The following is a 26,309-nucleotide window of genomic DNA, read 5'->3' as shown; positions in this document are numbered from 1 at the left end:
CATGGGGACCTACACTCCCTGGTCCAGCCTAGTGACCAGGCGACGGCGAGCACAGGGAACACTTCTGAGTGCCTGGGGCTGGGCCGAAGCTGCCGGGAGGATTACTCTCGTGTTTATTTGGAGTTTTAGTGACTATTCACTCATCCCGGACAGGCACCCGGGCTTAGGTCAGATGATGTGTTGAAAATCACAAAGCAGGAGCTGGGCTCCAGTCAAGCTGCAGGCTCAGTTGGCTCTGGTGCCCGACCCCTGGGACCTTCCGCCGCGCCTTTCCTGATGGTGACCGCACTCCGCAGGGCACAGTCCCCACCCCCCAAGCCCAGTCGACCCAGCCAGGGCGCCTGCACTCGTCTCCACCCACCGTGGCCTCTCTGGAGGACGGGTTTGGCCCCCGACNGGGAGCCGGAGCCCACGGCGCCCGGTGCCCGCAGCACCCGACACGGCCGCCCGCCCCGCGGCCCTGGACCCTCCCCGGGCACCCTGCTACCTACATGTCCACGGGGAGGCCACAGTCCGTGGTGAGGGAAAAGGATCCTTCAGACACGGCCAGGACCAGCGTGTGCCATCGGTTGTCCGTCAGGGCGGGGCTGCGGAAGGTCACGCGGGTTTGCCAGGCACCCGCCGCGCCCGGGCTGAGGAACAGGAAGTGCAGCCTGGTGGTCGAGTACCGCAGGCCGAGCAGCAGCGCGTCAGGCTCCTCAGCCACCAGCGTGAACAGGTACTCGTTCNCGGTGCCGCGGAGCCGGACACGGCGCGCTTTCCGTCGCGTCTCTCACCACAACTGCAGTCCACGTGCCCCGCCAGCGAGGCCAGCCGCGCACCGCATGGCGCGTCCTTGATGATCGGTACCTGCGGCTCAGGGCCTACTGCTTCCCAGCCCAACACAGCTACGGGGCAACGAGAGTGACCAGCTGGGCACCACAGCGGGCGCCGAAACTGGGGCCTGTGGTTTGGGCAGCGCCTTGGCCGCGTGCGCTGTGACCACACCCGTGCAAGCATGCCACTAAAGAAGTTAAAGCCCCCCTGGCCCTCATATTTAACGTAACATCTAAGCCAGTAAAATGCACTTGGCGTGGCCTGGGTCACGTGGCCTGTGGTGCTGAGGGACACACATGGTCCCTTTAGTTTCCACAGTGGGACACGGAGCCTGGAGTTACCTTCCACAGGGGCACTCTCCCATGTGGCAACTTTCAGGGAGTGGGGGTGAGGCGTGGAAGCCAAACCCACAAAGTCAGGACAGAATCCTCACATGGTGATGCTTGGGACATGGGCAGGTGGCCGGGAAGGAGCAATGACCTCGCAGCTACGGCACCTGCTGGGACAGGAATCCCCACATCCCCCTGTTCANGCAGACGCGGCTGCCGTAGCTCAGGTCGCTGGAGCAGACGGACAGGGTGGACGCGGCCATGGTGGGGGCGGGGGCTGGAGGAGGGTGCGTGTGAGTGTGTGTGAGTGTGAGTGTGTGAGGAGCTCTGGCTGGCTGTCGGCTTTTATACTCCCAGGCGTGTGTTGTCACCAAGACTTCCCTTTCCTTGTTGGTGTTTTGACTGAGTCCTGAGAGTGTTTATTACCTCTGGTTTATTTACACAAGACTTTGCTGCTTAGAAAATGCCTGTTGTGGTTAAGGACCGGTTGGCCCCTGACTACGTTTGGTTCTCTAAGCAAACACCAGAGGAAAAATCTAGAGTCCCGAAGCCCTGCGGCCGTGCAGCCTGCCCACTGCCCACTGTGCACCCTGCTGCCGGGGGGGCTGCGGAGTTGCTGGTAAGGACCTTGCACCCCGGCGTGTTAGCGGGCGGGCGGGTGGACACGCGGGCAGCTCTGTGCTTCGGCTGCAGGACTTCCGCACACACTGAGTGCTGAGTGGCGGTCAGGACAGTCAGGGGTGAATGGGAAGGTGGGACAGATGTTTCAGCACAGAACGACGGAGACAGGTTGTGCAAACCCGAAGAGAAACGGACGCTGTGCACCCGTCCGGTGTTCATCAGAGAAGCTCTCCGGGAAGACAAATCAGCCAAAGGCAACATTTCTCGGAGCAGAAGGAGATGTGGTCCTGGGAGGTGGGCTCAGACTGATCGCGGGAGAGGATGCTGAGTCTGGACATGCTGGCCAGCTCTCTCACAAAACCTAAAGAAGTGTCCTGGAAGCTTCCAGAGAGATCCGCATCCCACTTCAACGCAGCGAACCGAGATGCCTGAAGGCCTGGAGCCACATCTTCGAAGCTGGAGGGAGATGGGTTCGATTGTGCGGCTGCACCGAGCCCTCTGGTGCACGGGATGGGAAGCGGGGCGTTTCTAGTACTGAGGCGCCGAGCGGAAGCCCCTTGTGTCCCCCATCGCAGCAACACAGCCGGTCAGTTAAGCGTCCGGCTCTTGATCTCGCCTCAGGTCATGATCTCACAGTTCGTGGGTTCGAGCCCTGAGTCAGGCTCTGTGCTGACAGCACTGAGCCTGCTGGGGATTCTCTCTCTCCCTCTCTCTCTGCCCCTCCCCTGCTTGCATGCACAGCCAAACTATTTTGTGTCCTTCACCCCCAACAGCCTTGGAGAGTTCTAGTTGCTGCGTGTCACCGGCAGCACTCGAGGCCGCCTGCGTTCTGTTAAACAGTAGGCGCTCTCATCGGTGAGCAGGGGTATCTTCCTGTAATTTCCTTGCATCGCCCTGACGGCTAATGGTGTCAAGCATCTTTCGTGTGTTCACGTGCCATCCATGCATCTTTTTGGTATTCCTTTGAGTGTCCAGGCCCCTTCCTTTCTTAGGTTTTCTTGACATTGAATTTTGAGAGCCCTTTGTGCATTGTAGATGTGTGCACTGGACCCTTGAACAACATGGGAGTGGGGGCCCTGACCCCCCCACCGTCAGGCATTCGTGTATAACTTTGACTCCCCAAGGACTTGACAGTTTGTCACCTGCTGTTGACCAGAAGTCCTACTGATCACACACACAGCCATTTAACACATATTGTATGTTGCTTATGTCATATGCTCATTCCCACAGTGAGGCAAGCTAGGAAAGATGTCGTTACGAAAACCACCAGGAAGAGAAAAGACATTCAGGGTGCTGTGCCATGCTTACCGAAAGCACCCAGGTTTAAGGGGGCACTCACAGTTTAAGCCGGTGTTGTTCGAGGCAGCTGTGCTCGGCTCAGATGTGTGACTTTAAATCTTTTCTACCGCTCTGTGGCTTGTCTTTTCATTCTCTTACCAGCTTTTTGGAAGAGCAAACGGGGTTAATATTGGTCACATCCAGTTTATCAATTTTCTTCTTTTTCAGACCATGCCTTTGGTATTAAGGCTCAACACACGGTCACAATTTTCTCCTGTGTTTTCTTCTGCAAGTTTAAAGCATTCACATTTTACATTTTAGGCCTATGATCAATTTTCATTATATTTTTACACCAAACGTAAGGTCTGGATCAAGATTCACTTTTTTTTTTTTTTCCTGGTACGGACATGTAGCTGCTTCAAGTACATTGTCTCCCGAATGTGTCAAAGGTCAGTCGCCTGTATTCCTATGGGTCTATGTGACTATCCTTTTTCATTAAACTGTGCACTTCTATTCCTTTGCCAACATCACATTGTCTTGATTACTGTAGCTTTACAGTAGATCCTGAAATCAGGTAGTAAAATCCACCAACTTTGTTCACTGTTTTCAAATAGTTTGGGTATTTGAGCTCCTTTGCCTTTACAAAAAAAAATTTTAGAATTAGCTTGTTCAGATTGATGAAACTCTCTTGCTGGGACCTGGATTGGGATCGCCTTGAATCCATGGATCAGCCCAGAGGTAACTGACATCATGACAATTACTCGACCATAACCTAGAACATAGTCGAGCTCTCCATTCATTTGCTTTGTTAAATTACTTCCATCAGCATTTTTTATCATTCTCACTATGTACACATCTGTGAGATTTATACCTAAGCGTTCATTTTTCATTCTGTTGTGAATCAAACTTTTAAGCAAAACCTTTTCAATTTCTATTGTTTTTTGCTACTATATAGAAGTTAATTAATTTTGCTGGCTCAGTCAGGTAAGCATCCGACTTCAGCTTAGGTCATGGTCTTGCGGTCCATGAGTTCAAGCCCCGTGTGGGGCTCTGTACTGACAGCTCAGAGCCTGGGGCCTACTTCAGACTCTGTGTCTCCCTCTCTTTCTGCCCTTCCCCCACTCATGCTCTGTCTCTCTCTCTTCCTCTCAAAAATAAACATTAAACATTTTTAATAAAATGAAAGAAATGATTTTTTATAATTTTAGACTTACATACTTGAACTTTGCCAAACTCTCTTATATTTCTAGGAGTTTTTTGTATATTCTTGGGGTCTTCTACGTGGACCATCATGTCTTCTGGGAATAGAGACAATTGTATTTCTTCATTTTGAATATGCATTTCTTTTCCTTGCTAGCCACACAGGTAGGACTTCAGTGTGATGCTGAATAGGAACAGTGAGAGAGGACATCTGTATCTTCTTCCTGATGTTTAGCAGGAAGCATTCAGTCTTTTACAATTAAGTATGGTAATGGCTGTAGGTTTTTCATAGATGCCTTACATCAGGTTAAGAGTTTGTTCAATTATTCCTAGTTCACTATAAACTTAAAAAAAATTAAACAGGAGGGAACACACCCCAACTCATTTTATGAGACTTACAATCCTGTGATAACAAAGTCAGGCAAAGACACTACAGGAACAGAAAACTACAAAACAAGGTCCCTTATGAACACTGATGCAAAAACCTTCGACAAAATATTAGCAGCATAATAAAGGGATTATACACCACAACCAAGAAGGACTTATTTCTGGAATTCAAGGATGGTTCCACATATGAAAATCAGTCAATATAATACCCAACATTACCAGAATAAAGAAAAGAGCACATGATCATCTCAATTGATACAGAAAATGCATTTGACAAAATTCAGCAACCTCTCATGATAAAAACACTCAACAAATTAGGAATAGAAGGAACTACCTGAACATAATAATGTGAAAATCCGACTGCAAACCTCATACTCAACAGTGAAAGAATGAGAGTTTTTCCTCTAAGATCAGGACAGGCAGGGATGCCTGCTTTCACTGCTTCTATTCACCACAGTACTGGAAGCTCTAGGAGAATAGTTAGACAATAAAATAAAGTAGTCCAAATTGGAAAGGAAGAAGTAAAACCACCTCTGTTCACAGATGCTATGATCTTATATGTAGAAAACCCTAAGGACCTGTTAGCACTAGTAAGTGGATTCAGAAAAATAGCAGGATACAAAGTCAAAATTCAGTTGCATTTCCTTGCACTATAATTTTCCAAAAGGAAATTATAAAAACAATTCCACTTACAATTGCATCAAAAAAAGAATAAAATAAAATGAATTAACAACCATGGAGGTGAAAGGCCTGTACAACAAAAACTATAAAACACTGTTGACAGACAGTAAAGAAAACATAAATAAATGGAAAGACATCCCATGTTCATGGATTGGAAGACTCAATGTCGTTAGGATGCCAATATTATCCAAAGCAATCTACACATATAATGCAGTCACTCTTGAAATCTCAGTGAGGTGTTTTATAGAAACATAAAACTCCATCCTTAAATTCACATGGAATCACACATAGCCAAAACAATCCTGAAAAAAAAAAAAAGCTAGAGGACTCCCACTCCCTGATTTTGAAACTACAAAGCTACAGGGAGGCAAACCATAAGAGACTCTTAAACACAAAGAACAAACTGACGGTAGATGGTGGGGGGGGACATGGGGGATGGGCACTGAGGAGGGCACCTGTTGGGATGGACACTGGGTGCTGTATGTAAGCAAGGAATCATGGGATTCTACTCTCGAAGCCAAGAGCTCACTGTGTACACTGTATGTTAGTTAACTTGACAATAAATTAGATTGATAACAACCTACAAAGCTACAAAAATGGACACAGGGCGATGCTGTGTTCATAAAACAGACATTTGGACCAACGGAGTACATTAGAGTCCAGAAATAAACATATTAGGTCAATCAAGTCATTTTTGAAAGGGCACCAAGTCCCTTCAATGGAGAAATGACAGTCTTTTCAACAAACAGTGTGGGCAAAACCCACTATCCCCAAGGCAAAAGAAGGTAAGTGGGCTCTTCCCTCACACCACATGCAAAACTGAACTCAAAATGGATCCATGACCTAAATGGAAGACCGAAAACTATAGGACTCTTAGAAGAGAACACAGGACAAAGGCTTTGCAACACTGGATTTTGCAATCGTTCCCTGGATGTGACACCCAACGCACAGGCAACATAAGAAAAATATAAAAATCGGCTCTCGTAAAAATGCTAAATAGTTTGCATCAAAAGGCAGCACCAATGGAGATGAAAAGGTAACCTCAATAAAATGGGAGAAAATATTTGAAAATCATGTGTCTGATAAGAAATTAATATATAAAATGTATAGAGAATTCCTAAAACTCAACAACAGAAAACAAAACAACCCAATTCCAAAATGAGCAAAGGACTTGAATAGACATTTTTCCAAACAAAAAGTACAAATTATGTGGCCAATAAGCATGTGAAAAGAGGCTCCACATTACTAATCATTAGAGAAACACAAATCAAAACTACATTGAGAAACCACCTTACATCCATTAAGATAAGAATGTGTATCATATATAACCTAATATTTATATAAATATAAGTACAAGGAGATAACTATATATATTACAAAGAATATTCATGTAAATGTAAGCACAATGAGGAGATAACATACGTAATCCATATATGTAACAAGGAGAAAATAACAAGTGTTGACGAGACGTGGAGAAGTTGAAGCCTTTGTGGAATATGAAATGGTCCAGCTACTGAGGGAATTTGTGTCATGGTTCTTCAAAAAAGTAGTGGTGGAATTACCACACGATCCAGTAATTATAGCGGGTATAGACCCAGAAGAACTGAAAGCAGGGATTCAAGGAGACGCTTGGACACGCACGCTCACAGCACCATTATTCGCAACTGCTAAGATGCAGACTAATCGAGGTGCCCATCAGCAGACAGATGGACAAGCAGATGTGGTCCATCCATACTGCGGACTATTATTCAGCCCTAAAAAAGGAAGCAAGTCTGGCTAGAACACGGACGAGACATGAGCACACTAGGCTGGGTAAAGAACGATTCCACTTGTGTGAGGAGCTTCAGAGACCCGAAGCAGAAGGGTGGGTGCCAGGCCGGGGAGGGGAGATGGGGAGGTCCGTGTTTCATGGGGACAGGGTTTCATTTCTCGGAGATGAAGAGTCGTGGGGGCAGAGGGTAGAGACGGCCGCACAGCCCTGTGAATGGACTTAACACCACCGAATGACACACTTAAAAACGGTCACGATGGTAAACTTGATGTTACACGTATTTTGCATCAACAAAAACAGATTAGAAAAACAACTGAGCAGTCACACCATGAGGACTTAGACCCGCCTGATGGCAGGAGAAGGTCTGGAATGTGCTATACGGTTCCAGACTCATGGCATTCTGGGAATGACTCAACATGGAGACAGCAGCCCAGCGGTGCCAGGGGCTGGCAGGGAGGGACATGAGCGGGCCGAGCACAGCGGGTTCCAGGGCGGGGGGTGGGGGGGCTGATGCTCTGTGACGGGTCTCTTCTCCAGCATTCTGCCCACAGCATTGGCTGCCTGGGCTTCTCCCAACCCCCAAGGCCATCTAGGAAACTCGGGGTCCTTGGAGTCCCGTGGGGTTCGCCCCTCTGCAGGGGGCTGGAAGCCCTGTCCAGGTGGTGAGGGCGCCCACAGTGACAAGAGCCTTGCACATCTCTCCCACAGGTGCACTGGTTCTGTGCGCCTCGGGCCCATGACCTTGTCAATATGAGTTGGCCCAGGTGGGAAGGAATCCAGTCCCCATCACCCCATCTTGCCTGGGGCACTGCCTCCCCCGCTCCGTCACCTTTCCGCTAACCGGGTAGAGCCCACAGGACCCCAGGGCCACCCCAGGCCCATAGACGCTGTGCTGCCTGGAGCCTCCAGACCCTCATCCGGGGGCAGTTTGTCCAGATGGGGCGGTGGGTGGACACGGGCCAGGGGATGAGAACCCCCAGACCACGGCCCGTCTGCAGGGGGCCAGCCTGGGAAGCCCTGGGCACCCGGCCCAGCAGCACGAGCTTCCTGGGCGAGGGCGGAGTCCCACCCCGCGGCCCCGCCCACAGGAGTTAGGCCCCGCCCACAGGAGTTAGGCCCCGCCTCTGGGGCCGCTCCGTCCCCGGGTTCCAGAAATGTTCCAGGCTGGGGGAGACCACGTCTGGGCAAAACCCTGGGATCCCCCACCCCCATGAGGGTCGGATGGAAGGAGGCAGATCGGCCGGTGAAGTGAGTTTATTGGGGTGCCCGAGGAGGGGCTGGCAGGTGGGAGGTGGGGGCCAAGCGACCCCAGCAGCGAAAGGGGGAGGGAAGGACAGGTGACCCAGAGCAGGGGCAGGCGCCTCCTGGGGGCCGAAGCCCCGGGAAGCCGCGGGGCCAGCGTTCCCGGGAGGCAGGAGGCCGAGGTCAGGTCAGGAGAGTGGACCCACGGGGGGCCCCGTCCTGGGTGGGGGCAGCCGCCTGACACAGGTCAGGGCAGACTAGGGCTGGCCGGGAGGACCGGTCACCGGGTGGGACCGGAGCCCAGCTGGCCTCGGGGGACATGCCCGTCAGCAGCAGGACTGGCCCGAGGCGGGGCCGCAGCAGGCGGGGCGGGGGCACGCGGGGCGGCAGAGCAGGGACACGCAGGAGGCCGGGCGGCAGCAGGAGGCAGGGGCGCAGCAGCAGGAGGCAGGGGCGCAGCAGGCGGGCTTGCACACGGGGCGGCAGAGCAGGGACATGGAGGAGGAGGGTCTGCAGCAGGGGCTGGGCTGGCAGCAGGGGGTGGACCCGGAGCACACAGGGGTGCAGCAGACGGGCTTGCAGCAGACAGGGGTGCAGGAGACAGGCCTGCAGCACACAGGGGTGCAGGAGACAGGCTTGCAGCAGACAGGCTTGCAGCACACAGGGGTGCAGCACACGGGCTTGCAGCACACAGGGGTGCAGCACACAGGGGCGCAGCGGGCTCCCTGGCAGGGGGAGGAGGTGCCGCAGGAGCTGGTGCAGGCTGGCTGGCACGGGCTGCACACGCAGCTCGCAGGGGTGCAGAGGAGGGTCAGGCAGGGGGCGGGGGCGCAGCAGCTGGGGGCGCAGCAGGGGGGCTCGCAGCAGCTCTCTGGGCAGTCGCCCCCCTGCCAGGAGGAGCCGGGGCAGGAGTCAGGGGCCCCGGGCAGGCAGACGCGGCTGCCGTAGCTCAGGTCGCTGGAGCAGACGGACAGGGTGGACGCGGCCATGGTGGGGGCGGGGGCTGGAGGAGGGTGCGTGTGAGTGTGTGTGTGAGTGTGAGTGTGTGTGTGCCTGGTCCCTGGGACGCCACGACTTTTATATCGGCCTGAGGCTCATGTTGTCCCCACAGGAGACTCACCGCCCCTTCCTTGTTGCTGTGTGCCCGGGTCAGGGAAGCCACATTAGATGAGTCATGTGACCAGGAGGCTCCCGATGACGCCCTGCCGGGTTGTGGCCCTCGGGGAAGCTGAGGCCCTCGTGGGGTGTCAGGGAAATGCGTGCCCATGACTCCCCATGGCAGACGGCCTTGGTAGCCTCCCGTCAGGCTGCTTGTGGCTGCACAGGCTTCCACGGGTTACGTGGGAGAAAGGTGCAGAGCTGCCCCCGCTGCCCTAGGGGGACCCAGGAGGACATCAGACCCCTCGGTGGGGCCCACGGGCTGAGCAGAGCAGAGGGCAGCAAGCAGACACCTGACGCCTCCGGGAGCCTGGGTCGTTGGTCTTTCACAGGCTCACCTAGGGGGTGGCCATAGGGCTTGAGGGCCCCAGCACGCAGCCCCAGGAGGGAGGCAGGCAGCCGGGGCGGGTCTTTCCCTTACGCTCAGGGGTGCGCGATGCCCACGTGGATTCGACAGCCTGGGCGTCACAGAAGCAGTGATGACAGCGCAGGACACTTCTCAGATTCTGGCCGTTCCGTGGCGTTGACTTGGGGATCGGGCCAGTTCCCTGGCTAAAGCTTGAGGAAGGACCGGGCAACAGCAAGGGTGCAGCAGCCAGGAGGCGGGGGTGTGACTGTGGGACGCTGCCCTGGCGTCCTGTTCCCCCGATAGAATCCAGAGAGAAGCCATGTGGGCCTGAGGGTTCTTTGTGGACTTTTTTAAAATTATAGATTCACAAGAAGTTACAAAAAATTATGCAGGGATCTCCCGCTGCCCTTTACCCATTTCCCTCGGTGGTGGCCACTTGTCTGACGTGAGCACAAGTCACAACCAGGGGGCCAAGCACCAAAGCCCGCACCACGCTTGCCCACATTGGTCTGGTGTGCGTGTGTGTCTGCATGTGTGTGCGTCCTGGTGTGCGTGTGCCTCTGTGTGTGCATCCTGGTGTGCATGTGCCTCTGTGTGTGCATCTTTGTGTGCATGTGCCTCTGTGTGTGTGCACATCATGTGGCTCATGATGTCCCCTTATTACCCTTTCGGGTCTGGGGGAGTCTCCAGTGAGGCTGCCCCCCCCCCTTCTTGTATCAGCAATCGGCAGCTGCTCCAGCGGTAACTTCCTTTCTTTTCTTCTCTGTCTACAAGGAGCATTAACGGACCACGGGTGAGACACTGTCAAGCCCCCAGAGAACACACGCGGCGTGTCTGGGGTCGTGGAGGGGCTGAGGTGCGGCCGTGGGGGGCCCAGGGCGAGGGACTGGTACGCCGCTTGGTCATTCCGCCTCCATCAATGCCTCACCTGCACACAGGTGCCCTTCAGCACACGCCTGCGTCCCCCACGCCCCAGGGCCAAGCACAGCGCCCCTCACCCCGGGACGGTCCCAGGAGGACACAGCGTGGAGGCAGCCTGTCTGTCCTGAAGACCGCACGTGAGTGACGGACTCTCGAGGATCCACAGCAACACCCAGAAGAAAATGTCAGAGAACGTGGGGCACAGGACCTGGTCGCAGTGAACCTAGAACAGGAAGTCATCATGCGCAGGCGTGGGGGGGGGGATTCATCGTCTTAGAAAACAATGCTCAGAATAGCACTAATGATGTTGGTGACATTAGCTACCCTTTTCTGAGTCGGCGGGGGATCTGGGCGATTCATGTCTGGTAACTCACTTAGTTTTCACATCAACTAAGTGAGAAGTTGTCCCATACTGTGAACGAACAGAGGAGGAAGCCTGGGCACAGAGCAGTGAAGCCACCTACTCAGGGTCACACAGCCCAACGTGGCTGAAGTGGGACTGAAGCCAGCACATACAGGATCGATGCTTTTAACCAGGACGTCCTCATTCCAAACAAAATGGTGGAAAACGGCAAGTGTTCGAGGAAATTAACACCAAGCAGCCGGATCAAAGGCTCACAGCGGAGGCAGGAAAGGCCACCACTGCTGCGGTCTGAAGGACAAATGTTGATGCCTCCAGAACAAGCAAACACAAGAAAGCACCCACAGACGTGGTCAGAGAACATACAAAACACGGACGGGGTGTTCGGCCGAGACCAAGCCTGTAACCCAGCGGTCAGCGAGGGAGAGGAGCAGCTGAGATCAAAGCAACAGTCAAAGAAATGGCAGAGGATGTGCTTCCCAGAGCCGAAGGGACGGGATGTGCGCACGTGGGCTGGACGGACTTGTGGATTCCACGAGCATCAGGTGCTTCGAGCCAGCCCTGGACACACGCTGCCGAATTCTACAAGCTTATTTTTTTTAATGTTTATTTATCTTTGAGAAAGACAGAGACCGAGCACAAGCAGGGGAGGGTCAGAGAGAGAGGGAGACACAGACCCCGAAGCAGCTCCAGGCTCCGAGCTGTCAGCACAGAGCCCGACGCGGGGCTCGAACCCACAAATGGTGAGATCATGACCTGAGCTGAGGTCGGATGCTTGACCGGCTGAGCCCCCCAGGCGCCCCTCTCTTTCACCATTAAATGCAGCTGCTGGGGTGGCTGTAACACGCATGTGGCTCGGACCACGTTTCTTTCAGACGGTGGCCCGTTAGGTGGTCACAGAAAGCTGAAAGGTGCGGGGTGCGGCCAGATGGGGAGAGAAACAACCAATTCTGTCTCAAGGAGGAGTTTCTCACGCTGTTTTTGATCGGTGACTTTACCGGTTGAAACACAAACGTAAAGGGAGACTTAGACATTCACTGGCGTGACTAAACACAGGATGGATGTCTTTCAAAACAGCAGGGAAGGAAAAGAAAGACAGCGTGGAAGGTATTTTAAAGACAAGAAGCAGGAGGAACAAGAGAACGACCAATGGAGAACTTCAGGGGTGGCGCGCAGGGCTCGGGGCTGGGTACGCATCTGTCGGGGCGCCTGGGGCTCAGGCGGTTAAGTGTCCAACTCTTGACTTTGGCTCAGGTCATGATCTCATGGTTCATGGGTTCGAGCCCCACATCGGGCTGTGCTGACAGTGCAGAGCTTGCTTGGGAGTCTCTCTCTCTGCTCCTCCCCCTCTCGTGTTCTCTCTCTCAAATAAATAAACTAAAAAAATAAAAACAAAGTACGTTTCATCTACTATTTTTTATTAGATAAAAACAAAACTCTCGAAACGATTCATCAGATCAAACCCAAGAAGATGGCGGTACCGTCGCAACTGAAGGAGCCAGCAAGCCCTCGCGGAGCGCACGGCCATGTGCCGCACTCAGCCGCCTCCCGTCTCCCCGCTGGGGGCCCGGAGTGGGGCCTGCCCGCCTCCTGCACGCGGGGGGCTCACTGGGCAGGCCTCCCTGCCGCCTGCCCTCCCGCTGGGGCCGTCCGACTCCCCGGTGGGCCCGTACACACCTGCCGCGAAAACCACGGAGGACAAATTAAAAGACAGTGGCTGAAAGGGAAGGACCCTCAAGATCTGAGGGTCCACAAACACCAGGGGCACGCACAGTCCTCCCCAAGAGTCGGGGCGTCCGGGGGCTTCTCACAGGCCAGAGGGCACCGGGGGCCCCGACCCTTCCCGTGCCTGCCTCCCCCTCCCGCCAGCCTGAGGAGCCTCCAGCCGGTTCTAAATGAAGAAAGAAAAAACCTGATGGAAATCAAAGGGCACGATGATATTAAAACACACTGAAACCTGGAAACCGGCGAGGGATTGAGTGCGCTCCTCCGGGCCCAGGTGCCGTGCTGCCGTCCAGGCGCCTCCGAAAGCGGGAGCCGGCTGTCCCGGTGCGGCCCTCGCCCTGACCTCCGCGTCTGCCAGAGGCTCTGCCCATCCACGCGGGTCTGTTGGCTGCCCACAACCGCTTGAAATGCCGGATTTCGGGTACAGGTTAGTGAGAACAGAGATGCCGTTCCTTTCTTCTCGTGCTGGTTCAGAGCGCAGGGAAGGGCTCCTGCTCCGAGCCACAGCACTTAGCTGGACCCAGCGTCACTTTGGACCCCGGGCACATGCCAGTCCGGCTGACAGGGACTCTGGAGTGAGCAGTTCTGTGCGTTGAAGGGGCCGGAAGTCAAAGGCAGGAGCCTGCCTTCCTGTAGGGCTGTGCCTTCAGGGCTGGGAGTCGGCAGAGGCGCCCCCACGCCCCCACTTGTGCCCACCCAGGGCCGGCTGGCTGCTGGGAGGAAGCATCCCGGTCGCCCTGGGCATGGCCTGGCCCCACCCTGCACCCCCGATCGATCGCCCCCTCGGGTAGCAGAGCCCAGCCTGGCCCCGCCCTGCACCCCCGATCGATTGCCCCCTCGGGCAGCCCACCGAGCAGGGCCACGGATGCAGACATGCTCCGGGCCTGGGCTCCACGCACCAGACAAAGGCAAGCGCGTCCTCTCTGCAGCAGCGAGCCTTCCTCGGAGGCTCACTGATGCCCACAGACGCTTTTCCGAAGACTAGGACATTTGCTCCGCCAAACACAAGGGCGCGCCCGGGGAAAGAAGACAGGAAGTGGCAGCCATCAGGAGCGGGATGGACCACGTCGGCTTCAGATACCGAGGTCGCCATCCCAGGTTATAACACACACAGGTACTTCACTCAAGGGTCAGCTTTGAGATAGCTTCCGGAAGAAGAGACTCAAGCATGGTGGGGAGTGGGCTGCGGGTGACATGGGAGCGGCGGGCGGAGGGGCGGGAGGGGGCTTGATGCCCACTAAAGGGTCTGCGAGGGGCCGCGGCCTGGCCGTCTGCAGGGCCGCACCACTGGGGAGGGTGGAAGCAGCCCGGGAGGAGGGGTGTTCGGGGAGAAGAAGGAGAGGCAGGGCCCGGGGCGGCCCTGGCAGGGAAGGAGGGGTGGGGGCCAGAAGATGGGGCTGAGTCCGACAGGGCAGGGGAGGGGAGGGGCAGCACCCAGGGAGAGGCCGGGCTGGTGGCTGTGGCTTTCTCGGAGTGGGGCTCCCACGAGGGCGACTTGGGCACCGGGGACGAGGGACGGGCACGCCCTGCACCACACACGGGGTGGGGGGGTGTTGGCGCCCACGGGATCCTGGGTGACCGGCCGGCCAGCCCGCCTGGGGTCACCATGCTTGTGGCCAGGAACGCTCCCCCCGGACACCTGCCTCCTTCTGGCTGGGGGCTGATCCGCCACAATGTCGCCATGCATGCTCCCCCGCAGGTGGCCAGAGGGCTCGTGAGGCCCCCCAGACGTGGCCCCTGCTCCCTGGGGACCATCCGTGGCCCAGGCAGGGCCTGCATCCTCCAGGGGATGTCCGTGCCGAGCACCGTGCCTGCAGGGCCGGGGTGAATCCCTCTTCCCCGTCTCTTCCAACAAGGCAACCTGCCTGCATACTTGAAATCCTGGGGGGACAGCCCAGCGAGCCCCACCATTTTCGGTACCCCAGACCCTGCGCTGATGGTCCGGAGAGATCATTTTATGTGTCACCTTGGCCAGGCCATCACGCTCAGTTGTTTGGTCAAACACATACAGACCTTGCTGTGAAGGTGGAGACTAGTATTTAAATCAGTCGACTGGAAGCAGATCATCTGCTATATAGTGGGTGGGCCTCACCCCATCAGCTGAAGGACATGGGAGCCCAGACGGAGATCCCCCAAGAGGTAGCCGGGGTCTCCCAGCAGCCCATCTTGGGGCTCAAGCTCCAACGTCAGCTCTTGCCTGGGAGGCCTGTCCTGTAGATTTGGGACTTGCCGGCCCCCACAGTCACGTGAAGCAACTCCTCAAAATCACTGTGTGCGCCCGCACACATCCTATTGGCTGTTTCTCTGCAGAGCCCTGATGACACAGGCACCCGTCATCGCTGCGCACAGCACTCATGCTCCTGGTGTCTTCACGTGGAGGGAAGTGTCCGCCCCTGTGCTGAGGGTCCCTGGAGACTGGCTGGCACCACGAGCGGCTTCACCCTCCAAGGCAGGAGCTTTATTAAATGGGCCTCCTTCGTCCCTGGCAAAGCTCCGAGGCCCCGAGATGTACGGCTCAGGCCCGGACAGACGGCCCTCCCTCCCTCGCTGGTGAAGGGACCTGGGGGTCTCCCGGGTGGGCAGGCTTCTCTGTGTGGCCGCGGGGGACGATCCCCACGGGACACCCAGCAGGGTGGCCAGCCCTGCCCGCGGCGCTGCTGTAACGGATGCAGCTCCAGGCCTGGCGCAGAGCAGCCCAGCCCGCGGGCAACGTCAAAGCCCTTCCCCGTTCGCCAAGACATGCATGCGAGGCCTTGGGAGAGAGACGGACAACGACTTTATTGGTTAACAGACCAGTCACTCACATAGACAGGACGGAGTGACCCCAGTGCAGCCAGGATGGAGAGGAGGACGCGGGGTGGCCCTAGGGAGCTTGGAGCAGCCCAGGGGGCCGGCCCAACAGTGAGGGCTCAGCCTTGTCTGCCATGGCGGGTGCCCTGGGGCAGATNTAGCTCAGGTCGCTGGAGCAGACGGACAGGGTGGACGCGGCCATGGTGGGGGCGGGGTGGAGGAGGGTGTGTGTGAGTGTGAGTGTGAGTGTGAGTGTGTGGGTGAGTGTGTGAGGTCTCAGGCTGGCTGTCGGCTTTTATACTCCCGGGCGAGGGTCCGGGCAGCTGAGCGGAGCTTCCCTTCCTTGTTGGTGCCGGAGTCACGCCGAGTTTTCGCTGTGCTGCTTCCCAGTCCGAGAGGCGCCAGCTGGCGCGGCTCCTGGAAGGGCCTCAGGGTTTCCTGTTTGTCCCGGAGTAAAGATACCAGAGATGCTCGATGCTTCTGCAGAGACCATCGCAATCAGCCGATTTTCTGGATGTGCAGCCTGTGCTCCTCCCCGTGGGGGGTTGCCCTTGTAAACAGACCTTCTCTCCAAGGGCAGGGGTGAGGGTGGGGCAATCCTAGCATCTGGGCTCAGCCAAGAGGGGGTGCCCAGCTGAGGACAGGCCTGATGGTGCCAGGCCCTCCTGGCCACGGGGCAGGATGCACCCTGTGGGGGATGCTGCCTGTAGGGGGCATAGATGGGGCGCGCTCCCCCGGGAGGGAGCCCTGGGGCAGGCGTGAGGAAGAAGTGTCCTGGGGGGCAGAGACTGGCTCCCAGGGGGCCAGAGTCGTGGACGCAGGCTACGAGGGGCAGTTGCTCTCTTCATGGCTTCATGCCCCATGTTTGCATCCACACCTGTGACCGAGTGAATGCACGCCGTCCCTCGTGGCCCGTCACATCCTCGCGGACATGCGGCCATGGCGCTCTGAGCTGCAGGCCTCAGCGGGGGCTTGGAGGGGCCGGTCTGGTGGGTGGGCCTGGGGTCTCTACTGAGGCTGCTGGCAGTCAGTCCTCAGCGGACGAATGTTATAATTCAAAGAAATAGTGTCTCAAAACTTTCTAAATCTATTGAAAAACTTTAATCTACACATCCAGGAAGCTCAACGCACTCAAATAAGATGCACGCGAAGACCCACAAACAGCCACATCACGGTGCGCGTGCCGATGGCGACGCACATTCACAGGAAAACGGGAAGGTCGCCAGATGATGAAGAGGCCAGGGGAACAAAGCCTGTACGTATAATCCTTGCTTTCCTTTCTTCTCTCGGCTTCTTTGGAGTCATAAAAAGCACTTAGGTAATAATTGCAACAATACATTATTGGGTTTTTAACATGGGCAGATGGAGCGTGTGTTAACAGCAAGACCATGAAAAGGGACAAGAAGGGACAGCGTCCTGTACGAAAGGGAGCATGTTTTTACGCCCCGGGAACGGAGCCGCTCTAACTCAGAAACTGATTCAGCTAAGGTAAAATAAACACGCGGAAGCCCTAGAGAGCAAACACTAGGAGAAGCTTTTTCAAAAAGTGAAAAATCAGCAAATAAAAAATCCGCCTGAGAAAACATTCACTCAGTGCACGAGAACGCGCCGACAGAGGACGGAGGGAGGGACCGGCCGTGGCTGGGGCTCCGTCCAGCTGCAGCTGGTTCTCGCCGCGGGCGCAGTCAGGTGATGGGGAATCGCTGTGCGCACCGGCTCAGCAGATGTTGACGCTTGGCTCCTGGGGGGTCACAGGTTCCCGTGAGCCCCTCGTCTCATTTTCAACAGCCGGCCGAGACAGAACCTCGCGGCGTGTGTGTCCAGGAAAAAACGCAGTGCCTCCCATCTCCCGCACATAACGCTTCTGACACCAGCTGACCAGGTGCCCCACAGCTCGGTTCCATTCTGACACTACGCAGCGCTAGCACAGACCCCCAGGCTAAGGGCACCGGCCCACGAGACGGCCCCCACTTAGAGGCCAGCTGGCGGTAGTAGGTGCCCAGTTACGCACAGCGCCTGCCTGACTCGGCTGCACAACAGAGTAGGTTTCTAGCCACCCTCCCCTGTCCTGAGGATGGGGGTGGAGCTGACAGCACGAAGCCTCTAATCAAAGCCTGGTCGTTCTGGTGAGTAGCCCCCATCCCGAAGCCGACCAAGAATCACCTCGTCAGAACAGAAATCATTCCTACCACCCAGGAAATCCCGAGGGATTTAGGAGCTCTGTGTCAGGAATGGGGGTCAAAGACCAAATATTACCAAGAACCAGGGACAGAGACATATATTTTTATTATACATATATTCTATATATATCATATTATATATCTCAATACACATTATTATGTCACAGCGAATATCTAATATTCATTGCTGATTCTTCAACACTGAACTCCCTTCCGATCACAACATAACTCACGCCCTAAGGAAGCTTAACCAACACATGTATTTTCTCCATGCGGCACATCACAGCCTTCTGGCACTTATGAGGCCACGTCAAGCAGACACATCACCAAAATAAACACAGGAGCATGGGAAATGTGGCACTAAATAGACAGCACAAGACACTTGTTTGCACCATGAGCTGAAACAGGAAGGAGACCATCACCTTGTTTGACCTCTGCTGGGAATCTGTGTGTGGGGACACTCAATGTTTTGCTGCTCTATGCGCATCCAGGAATGACTGTGAAAGCACCATGAGTATTGACTTTGAGATTACGAATCAATTTGAGTGAGTAGCTAAAGTTGCAAATGCCAAATCCATGAATAATGAAGATCAATCATATATCAATAGTAACATGAATTGTGAATGAATTCAATAATACAATCAAGGGGAAGATTGTCAGACTGGATAAAATTAAGATTCAACTATACACTCATTATAGGAGACACTTTAGAGTCAAAGATACAGCTAGATTGAAAGTAAAAGAATAGAAAAAATATATCATGCAAACAGCAGCCACAAGAAAATATTAATATTTACTAACATCAGATAAGGTAGACTTTAAGACAAAAATTGTTACTAGAGACAAAGAGGGATATTTTATAATGATAAAAAGGTCAATCAATGAGGAACATATAACAAATTTAAACATATATGCAAATAATAACAGAGTACCAAAATAAACAAAGCAAAAGCTGACACACATATAGGAAAAAATAGGCCATTCAATAATATTAGTTGAAGACCTCAATATCCCAATTTCAACAACGGAAAGAACAACTGAGAGAAGACCGACAAGGACATGAAGAACACGGTAAACCAGCAACACCTAACGGACATCCGTAGGACACCCCACCCAACAACAGCAGAATATACATCCTTCAGAAATGCACACAGCACATCCTCTAGGACAGAACATAGGCGAGGCCATCAAACACCCCCCAGTGTGTTAAAATGGATAGAAAAACACAAAGTATGTTCTCTGACCACAAGGGAACAAAATTAGAAATTAGTAACAGAAAAAAAATTGGGGGAGTTCATAGATATATGGACATTAAACAACACACTCCTAACTAACCAAAAGGTCAAAGAAGAATTCAAAAGGGAAATTGTAAAATACTTTTAGGTGGCTTAGTAGGTTGAGCATCCGACTTCAGCTCAGGTCACGATCTCAGGGTTTGTGGGTTCAAGTCCCACAGCTATGCTGACAGCTCAGAGCCCAGAGCCTGCTTCAGATTCTGTGTCTCCCTCTCTCTCTGCCCTTCTCTGATTGTGTTCTGTCTGTCTCTCTCTATCTCAAAAATAAATTTTAATTTTTTTTAATTTAAAAAATACTTTTAAATGAATGAAAGGGAAGAGCAAAATACCAGAACTTACAGGATGCAGCTAAAACACTTCTTAGAGATTTACAGCTGTAAGTTGCTATATGAATAAAGAAAGGTCTCAAATCAATAACCTAAACTTCCACTTTAAGGCACTGGAGACCAGCAGAAGGAAGGAAACGATAATGATTAGAGCATAAGTAAGCTAAACAGAGAACAGAAAAACAATAGAGAAACATCAGTAAAACTGATTCTTTTCAAAGATCAATAAAGTTGACAACTCTTTAGCTATATTGATCATGAGAGAGAGAGAAGGAGAGAAGACACAAATGGTGAGAATCAGAAATGAAGAGAGGACACTGCTATCAGCCTTTACAGAAAAAAAAGGATTACAGAGAACTGCTACAAACAACTGTAGGCCAATAAATTACATAAATTAGATGAAATGAACAAATCCTTAAGAACAAAATAACTGTAAAGCTGGTCCTCTAGAGGCTGTGGAACATCATTTTGTTGCATTAAAGAAAATATAAATCCATGGGAAAACACCCCTGTTAAGGATGAGAAGACCTGGGGCACCTGGGCGGCTCAGTGGGTTAACTGTCCCTCTATCGATTTCAGCTCAGGTCATGATCTCGGGTTTGTGGGTTCTGGCCTTGCATCGGGCTCTGCCCTGACAGTACTCGGAGCCTGCTTGGGATTCCCTCTCTCCCTCTCTCTCTGCCCCTCCCCTACTCTCTCCCTGCCTCTCTCAAAATAAACAAACTTTAAATACAACATAAATAAAGCCACTTGTATAAAAGCCGCTTCCCGGAGTGATGTAGTTTGAGTCCCCTGGGTAGCGCTATCTCAGTGATACAATGTGGTCACCACGTGCTGTACTTAATCCCCTATGTGGAAGCACTAGAATAAAAGATGTTTCTGCAACACAAGTTTTACCCAAAACAATAATCACTGAGCACAGCAGAAATAAAAGACGGAGGGGACAGCACAGCCCGTCCGTGGGCGGCACTCACGTCCGAGTCGTCCATGGAGTGGAGTCTTTGCGGCCAAATATTGGGGTCGTGTTCAGGACAGTGGCTGACAAGACAGAGGCTTTGCGCTGAGAAGTGGAATTTATATAAAACAGAAGACAACGGAAATTACAGAAAGGGGAAAATGCAGTGAGTGGAGTAGGAAGCTCAGACTCAACTGCAGGAAAGAGAGCAGCTTTCGTGAGCAGACGCCACAGGACCGCCCGGGAGCGTCACCTCCCACAGCGCAAGCCAACAAGGACCGTGACTGGGGTGGGAGGGCCCTCCTTTCTTAGCCGAGGACTCTGACTTGGTCACACACCTATGAGGTGTCCCGTCCTGGGCCCCACGAGGAAGCAGCGGTGGGCCCTGGGGATCCTCGCCTTCGGGGGCTGCCAGCCTGGTGGGGGATGGGAATATTAGCTGGGTCGGAGGTGGATGAAACCTCAGACCACAGGTAACCACACCCAAAAAGGCCTGTTATTACTACTTTATCGTCTACATTTTCCGTGAAAAGATGTCAAAGTAAAAACTCTAAGTGTTATTCCTAGCCTTTGACGGTTCAGCCCGCCGGAAAAATCACCGTTGTAGGAATTAACGGTACAAATTCCCAGCAGATGGCCCCTCAGGCTCTGCTTGCACACACGCTGTGACGGCGACCTTACTACCTATCAAGGCCGGCCACTCTTGACCCCAGAGATACCGTAGGAGCCCCTGGCCGGAGCCTGGGCACAGTCTGGAGCGGCCGTGTCTGCTGCAGGCTCGGGCAGTGAGGACATCACAAAGGAACGTGAGGAGTAAAGAGCGTCACTGACCTTAGGGGGAAGAATGGGAGCTTTCAAGGTTATGACGATCGAAAATTCTTCAGGGAAGAGGTCGCATCGGAAGAAAATCCTCGACGCAGGGAAGCTCATGGCGTGGGGGGCGGCGGCTGAGAGCTGGAGTCCTCGCACGCCCTGGGCCTGTGTCACCCTGATTCCGCCTGCAGCGCCGTTTGGAGGGAGGGCCTCCGTCAGGATGTCCAGGGGCCGCAGGTCTGTGTCGGGGAGACCACAGGCGGGTTATGTGGGCACTTACCCGGCGCCAGAGCGGCAGGCTCTGAACCCTCACGGGGCCCCTACACATTTCCCCTTTAACCAGTGGGGACGCTGAGGCCCTGAGGGTTAACGACGGCAGCTGAGTCTGCGGTGACCCCCCCCTCCACCAAACCCCGAGCTCGTCTGGTGGCCCCACCGTTTCCCAGTCGACAGCCACACGCTGTGGGGGGTGAGCGCGGGGACAGAGGAAGGAGGAGTCCCCGGGGGGCTGAGCTCCAGGAGCTCCGGGACCCTGGAGCGTGGCATTCCCCGTGGCCTCAGCGGGGCTGTGACACGTGCCCCGCGTGCTGTGGAAGGGCAGCGCCTCGCAGAGGCTCCTGGAGAACCTCCACCCTGCAGTTCAAGGTCGTCAGAAACACAGTTCGTGGGCTGTCCTGGCCTCAGCTGAGGCCACGTGATAGGACACGGGGCAGGGCTGTGTCCCCTGGGCTCCCAGGAGGGCGCCTGGGGCAGTGAGCGCACTGGGGACCGTGGACAGGCCCCCGCTGCCCCCGTGCATGGAGCGCGACCGGGCTCACACCCGCCCACCCCCAGTGGTCAAGGGCAGGGTCCAGAGTGGGCCACCATCAAGCCCGGGCACAGCAGGGGACCCCCAGGTCCTTCTGCAGAGTGGCAGCCACAGGGTGCGGACGCGCCCAAGCGTGCGACGGACGGAGGGCTGGCTGGCCCGGTGAGCAGCCTGGACCGCGGGTGGGCCTCGCCATCCCGTGCCCTGCAGGTCGCCGGTCAGGGGGAAGCGTGTGCACAGCGTGGGGCACAGTGGGGCAGGACAGGGCCCTGAACGACCTACGAGCTCTGGGGGGCATGAGGAGGGGCGGCTATATCAGCATCCCCGGATTATTCCGGCGTCACAGACAGCACGCCAGAGCGGGTGAGGTCGGCTTCTTGGAAAGGGCGGCACTGGATCATAGCCCCTATGGGTCTACGTCGTCAAGGGGTCTGAACGCCAAGGGCAGGGGTCACCCCCGAGGCAGTCGTGTGTGTGGGGACAGAGTCCCAGACCGACCGTAAGGAGGAGATGGGCATCTCGGGGGAGGGGGCGAGCCTGTGCTCCGGATCTGACCCTGAAGAGGCCTGGGGCAGGCGGGGCACCGGGGTCGGACTCCATGTCCTGTGGGGTTGTGTCTGGGGGGGCCCCTGGAGGATGTGAGGCTCTAAGTAAACACCACGCCCTCAATTCACCCCCTAAAATGCTGTGAGACGCTGGGTGCACGGCCGGCCTGGCAGTTTAGGCTGAGGCCCCTCCAGGGTCTGGGCCCTCGGTCAGGATAGGCAGGCGGTCAGCCCCCAGGACGTGGCTCGGCCTGGCTGAGCCCCGGGCACAGGCAGCCAGGGCGCATTAGCAGGAGGGGGGACCCGCCATCTGGCTGATCCCGGGGCGAGACCCTCCCTCCACTGTTTGGTTAAATAGTCTTTTCCTGGGCCCCCTCCCCCCACTTCAGACCCATGCAGACCAGGCTCCTCAGCTACACCCCGCCTGCAGTCTGCACACGTGGGCGGAGGGTTCGTGCCTTCCTGGAAATGTCCCCGCTGGAGGCAGGGAGGAGGGGTGACCGCGTCTATGAGAGCCGGAGCCACCGCAGGACATTCAGACGCACACGGGGAAGCTCGGCAAGTTCATTCTAACCCGTTAGACACTCACGCGCTGCAGTGCTGATCCGCCGGCAGGCTGTGTACACATGTGGACCGGGACCTCGCCACGTGCCAGCCATGACCATGCCACCCATGGACTGGGACCACGCCACGTGCCAACTGTGACCTTGCCATGTGCGGGCCGTGACCACACCACATGGGGACTGTCACGTGCCCACGTCACGTGCCCACGGCCACAGAACCCTGACTCAAGGCCTCCACACCAGCCAGCCCCGAAGCCATGGGCCCAAAGCAGCTGGGGCTTGGCCGACGACAGACCCCGTCCCCATCCCCTAACCAATCACGTGGGAGGCTGGCTTCGAGTGAGCTGCTTGCAGCTCCCCCACACCACAGCCTCCAGGCTCACGGGAGCCTCTCTTTTACCCCATAAGTCTCTCCCTCCCCAGCTTGGAGTCTCCACCAACCCCGGTGCTGGTGGGGGAGCTCCTGTTACAGCGTGAAATAAACAGCCCTGCTTCTTCTCATTTAGTGGCTTTCATCTACTCCACAAAGGCTTCTCGAAAGGGCAGCTTCAGAAACACTTGTGGTCCTCAGGGTACTTAGAATGTAGCAGAGAAGATGTGGTGGTAGCCACGAGCACATTAATTCAAAACTAGCAACACATAGGTCCTAAACTAGCTTCTAGATCTTAAGATCTGTCCCACAACTAACTCACTGAAACTCTCAGGGCCCCAATTTTCTCATCTGTAAGATGGGTATGTGTTGACTCCCCCAGCCAGAGACCGAGCTGAGCCGCTGGATGCGTGAGCCGATAACAGCAGCAAGTCAAACTGGAAGAAGCAGTGAGGACTGTAATCACTGCAATAGTCTGAGTAAGACACTAAAACCAGAGGGGGCACAGACTGCCCCCATGTCGCACAAAAACACACCTGGTGGGGGTCATGCCCAGGAGCCCGGGACGAAAGCCTCCCATGGTTTGATGAGTCCTAGGGTGGGGGAGGAGGAGGAGGAGGGTTGGGCGTGGAAAAGTACTGGGTACTGAGTCAGAGCAGGGAAGGTAGCTTCCAGGCACCCCACGAGGAGGCCTCTGGTGGAGGCGCCCAGGCTAGGAATGCGGATGTCCGTTGGAGCATGGCTGGCGGCCCCGGGTCCCTGCCGCAGTTGCCCCAGGACGGCCGGGCCTGGCTGCGTCCCAATCCCGGTGTGTGGTGGGGCTTTCTCGGGCGCTGGCTGGGTGAAGCCTTCATAACTGACTGTGGCTGGGCCTAATAGATGACACATGGGATTTCTGGCCTGGAGCCAGGCTTTTCATGCCCCTGAACTGCTCCCCAGGACGGGTTCCTATCCTGGAGTCCGTCAAGACCCAGGTTATTCAGGGGAGGTCACCTGCGTTGGCTGGAAGTGCAGGTGTGAGCCACGGCTCCTCAGCCAGGTGGACCATCACACTCTAGATGGCTTCCAGGAAGGGGTTCCTCACTGAGGTGGGAAGGGAGGCAGAACCCAACAGCCAAGAAAATCCTCCTTACTCTATGGATTTCATTGACTTAAATTGTGTGCCCAGGGCCCGGGAGAAGTTTGCTTCCAGGAATTTAGGTTAGGGTACTATAAATGTTGCTCTACGGGACAGTAAGACTGACTGTATAGCCATCATCACAAATCAGACCAGTTTAGGCCCAAGAAGAGGCGAGTGGACTCATGCAAAGAGATGGAGAATTCAAATGCCCATGAGTCAGTAGTCCACATGGATCAGTGGGGAGGGAAGGGCATTCAAGAGAGGGTGACAGCAAAGCTGGGTGTCTGTGGGGAGAAAACCAGACTGAACTCCTCCCTGAACGAGACACATAGTCATCGCCTCCAGGAGGGTGAATGGTGAAAGTTCCAAGTTACAGGGAGGGTTGGTGGCTGTCTCTGTGACTTTGGGGTACAGATGATTCCCTAAACAAGCTCAATAAACACAAGCCATTAGAAAGAAGCCAGTACATGTACTCATGTCAAAACAAGAACTTTACTCAGGAAAGACACCACACCACGGGCAAAGCCAATAGTCCCAGGACAGAACAAGCAAGGTGTTTGCCATACCAGGAAAGGTACAGAAGGAAGAGGAAGCCCTTGAAAACCAACAAAGAAAAGATAAGAACAATCCTCAAAAAAAAAAAAATTAAAAATAAAAAAGATAGGCAACCTAAAAAAGAAGAAACCCAAAGGGCTCACAAATGACAAAATGCTCAAGTCAATAATGAGTCCAATTAATGTAAATTAACAGTAATAAAAGATCACTTTTTTCCTACTATACTCGTTAAAAAAGGAAATAGGAAAACAATGTAAAGATGGAACATGAATAGGAAAATAACTCACATTCCTTTTGCGTGTTGAAACCTGCTTTTCTTAACTTGTTTTAAAGGAAGTCAAGGGATATGGAATAGGTTGGCCCACCAGGCTTTGAGCAGGACCCCTAGGCTCTCTGGGGCTGCGTCATGGACACATTTGAAATCTGGGAAGTTTAAAAGTAGTGTGACAATCAGACCACTGCAGCTTCAGGGAGGTGCCAAAATAGCAATGACACCAAGAATAACCTCAAAAAGGCCTAACACAGTTCCCATGGCCAGCCAGGGCTAAGCCCTCTATACACATCGACACTTTTAAGTCCATACTCATCCACTTCAGTCACCTGCCAAAGTCTGCCTTAACGCCTCGAGGTCAAGGGTTCTCAGTGTGCACAACATCGCCCAAAGGGTCAAGCAGACGGTACAGCAAGGACTGTGGCCTTTGCGCCCAGCATCCCTGTGATCTGTCGTGTCCCACAGCCTCCGTCATTGGCCTTTCAGAGGCTCGGTCTCCTCATTAGCAATAGGGGACGGCATTCCCCTTCCTTGCAGGGCTGCAGGAGGGATTGGAAATACTGTCTGGCAGGCCCGCGTTGCTCCCCAGAAATGCACAGCCTCACAGGACCGACCTGGAGGTGGGCTGCCTACCCCTCCCGAGGCAGACAGCCCTGTGCTGGGCCACGTTTGGGTCAACATTAACTTCCTACATGAGTCTGTGGGAGGATGTATCCGCCTGCAGGGAGGCAGGCTTCCAGGGCTGGCTAAGCAGGAGTTGAGTAAGATCCACGTGGCTAGTACCCAGCCTGGTATTACATCCACTTTACATAAAGCGGCAACAGGGCATCCAGGGGCGCCTTAATCCGCTGACACAGAAACACACACACACGGCTGGGA

The 26,309-nt window shown here is 54.7% G+C and overlaps 2 protein-coding genes across 2 annotated transcripts in view; both read right to left on the bottom strand.

The window, feature by feature from the left end:
• The window catches only part of TSPEAR (thrombospondin type laminin G domain and EAR repeats), a 43,988-nt gene extending 22,658 nt beyond the window's left edge, over nt 1-21,330 (bottom strand). The window contains exons 1-2 of the mRNA XM_077755336.1: nt 21,208-21,330; nt 492-721 (exon numbers count right to left, since the gene is read on the bottom strand). Coding sequence (XP_077611462.1) covers nt 492-721; nt 21,208-21,315 — 338 coding nt within the window. The 5' untranslated portion in view covers nt 21,316-21,330. The remainder of the gene's footprint in view (nt 1-491; nt 722-21,207) is intronic.
• On the bottom strand, nt 8,652-9,314 carry LOC144224384 (uncharacterized). The gene has a single exon (XM_077755335.1). The coding sequence runs from the start codon at nt 9,312-9,314 to the stop codon at nt 8,652-8,654; it is 663 nt and encodes a 220-aa protein (XP_077611461.1).
• Nucleotides 21,331-26,309: the final 4,979 nt, after the last annotated feature.

This window comes from Crocuta crocuta, unplaced genomic scaffold, assembly GCF_008692635.1.
Source record: "Crocuta crocuta isolate KB4526 unplaced genomic scaffold, BGI_CrCroc_1.0 scaffold675, whole genome shotgun sequence".
NCBI classification, from domain to species: Eukaryota; Metazoa; Chordata; class Mammalia; order Carnivora; family Hyaenidae; genus Crocuta; species Crocuta crocuta.
This window is presented reverse-complemented; position numbering and strand designations above follow the sequence as displayed.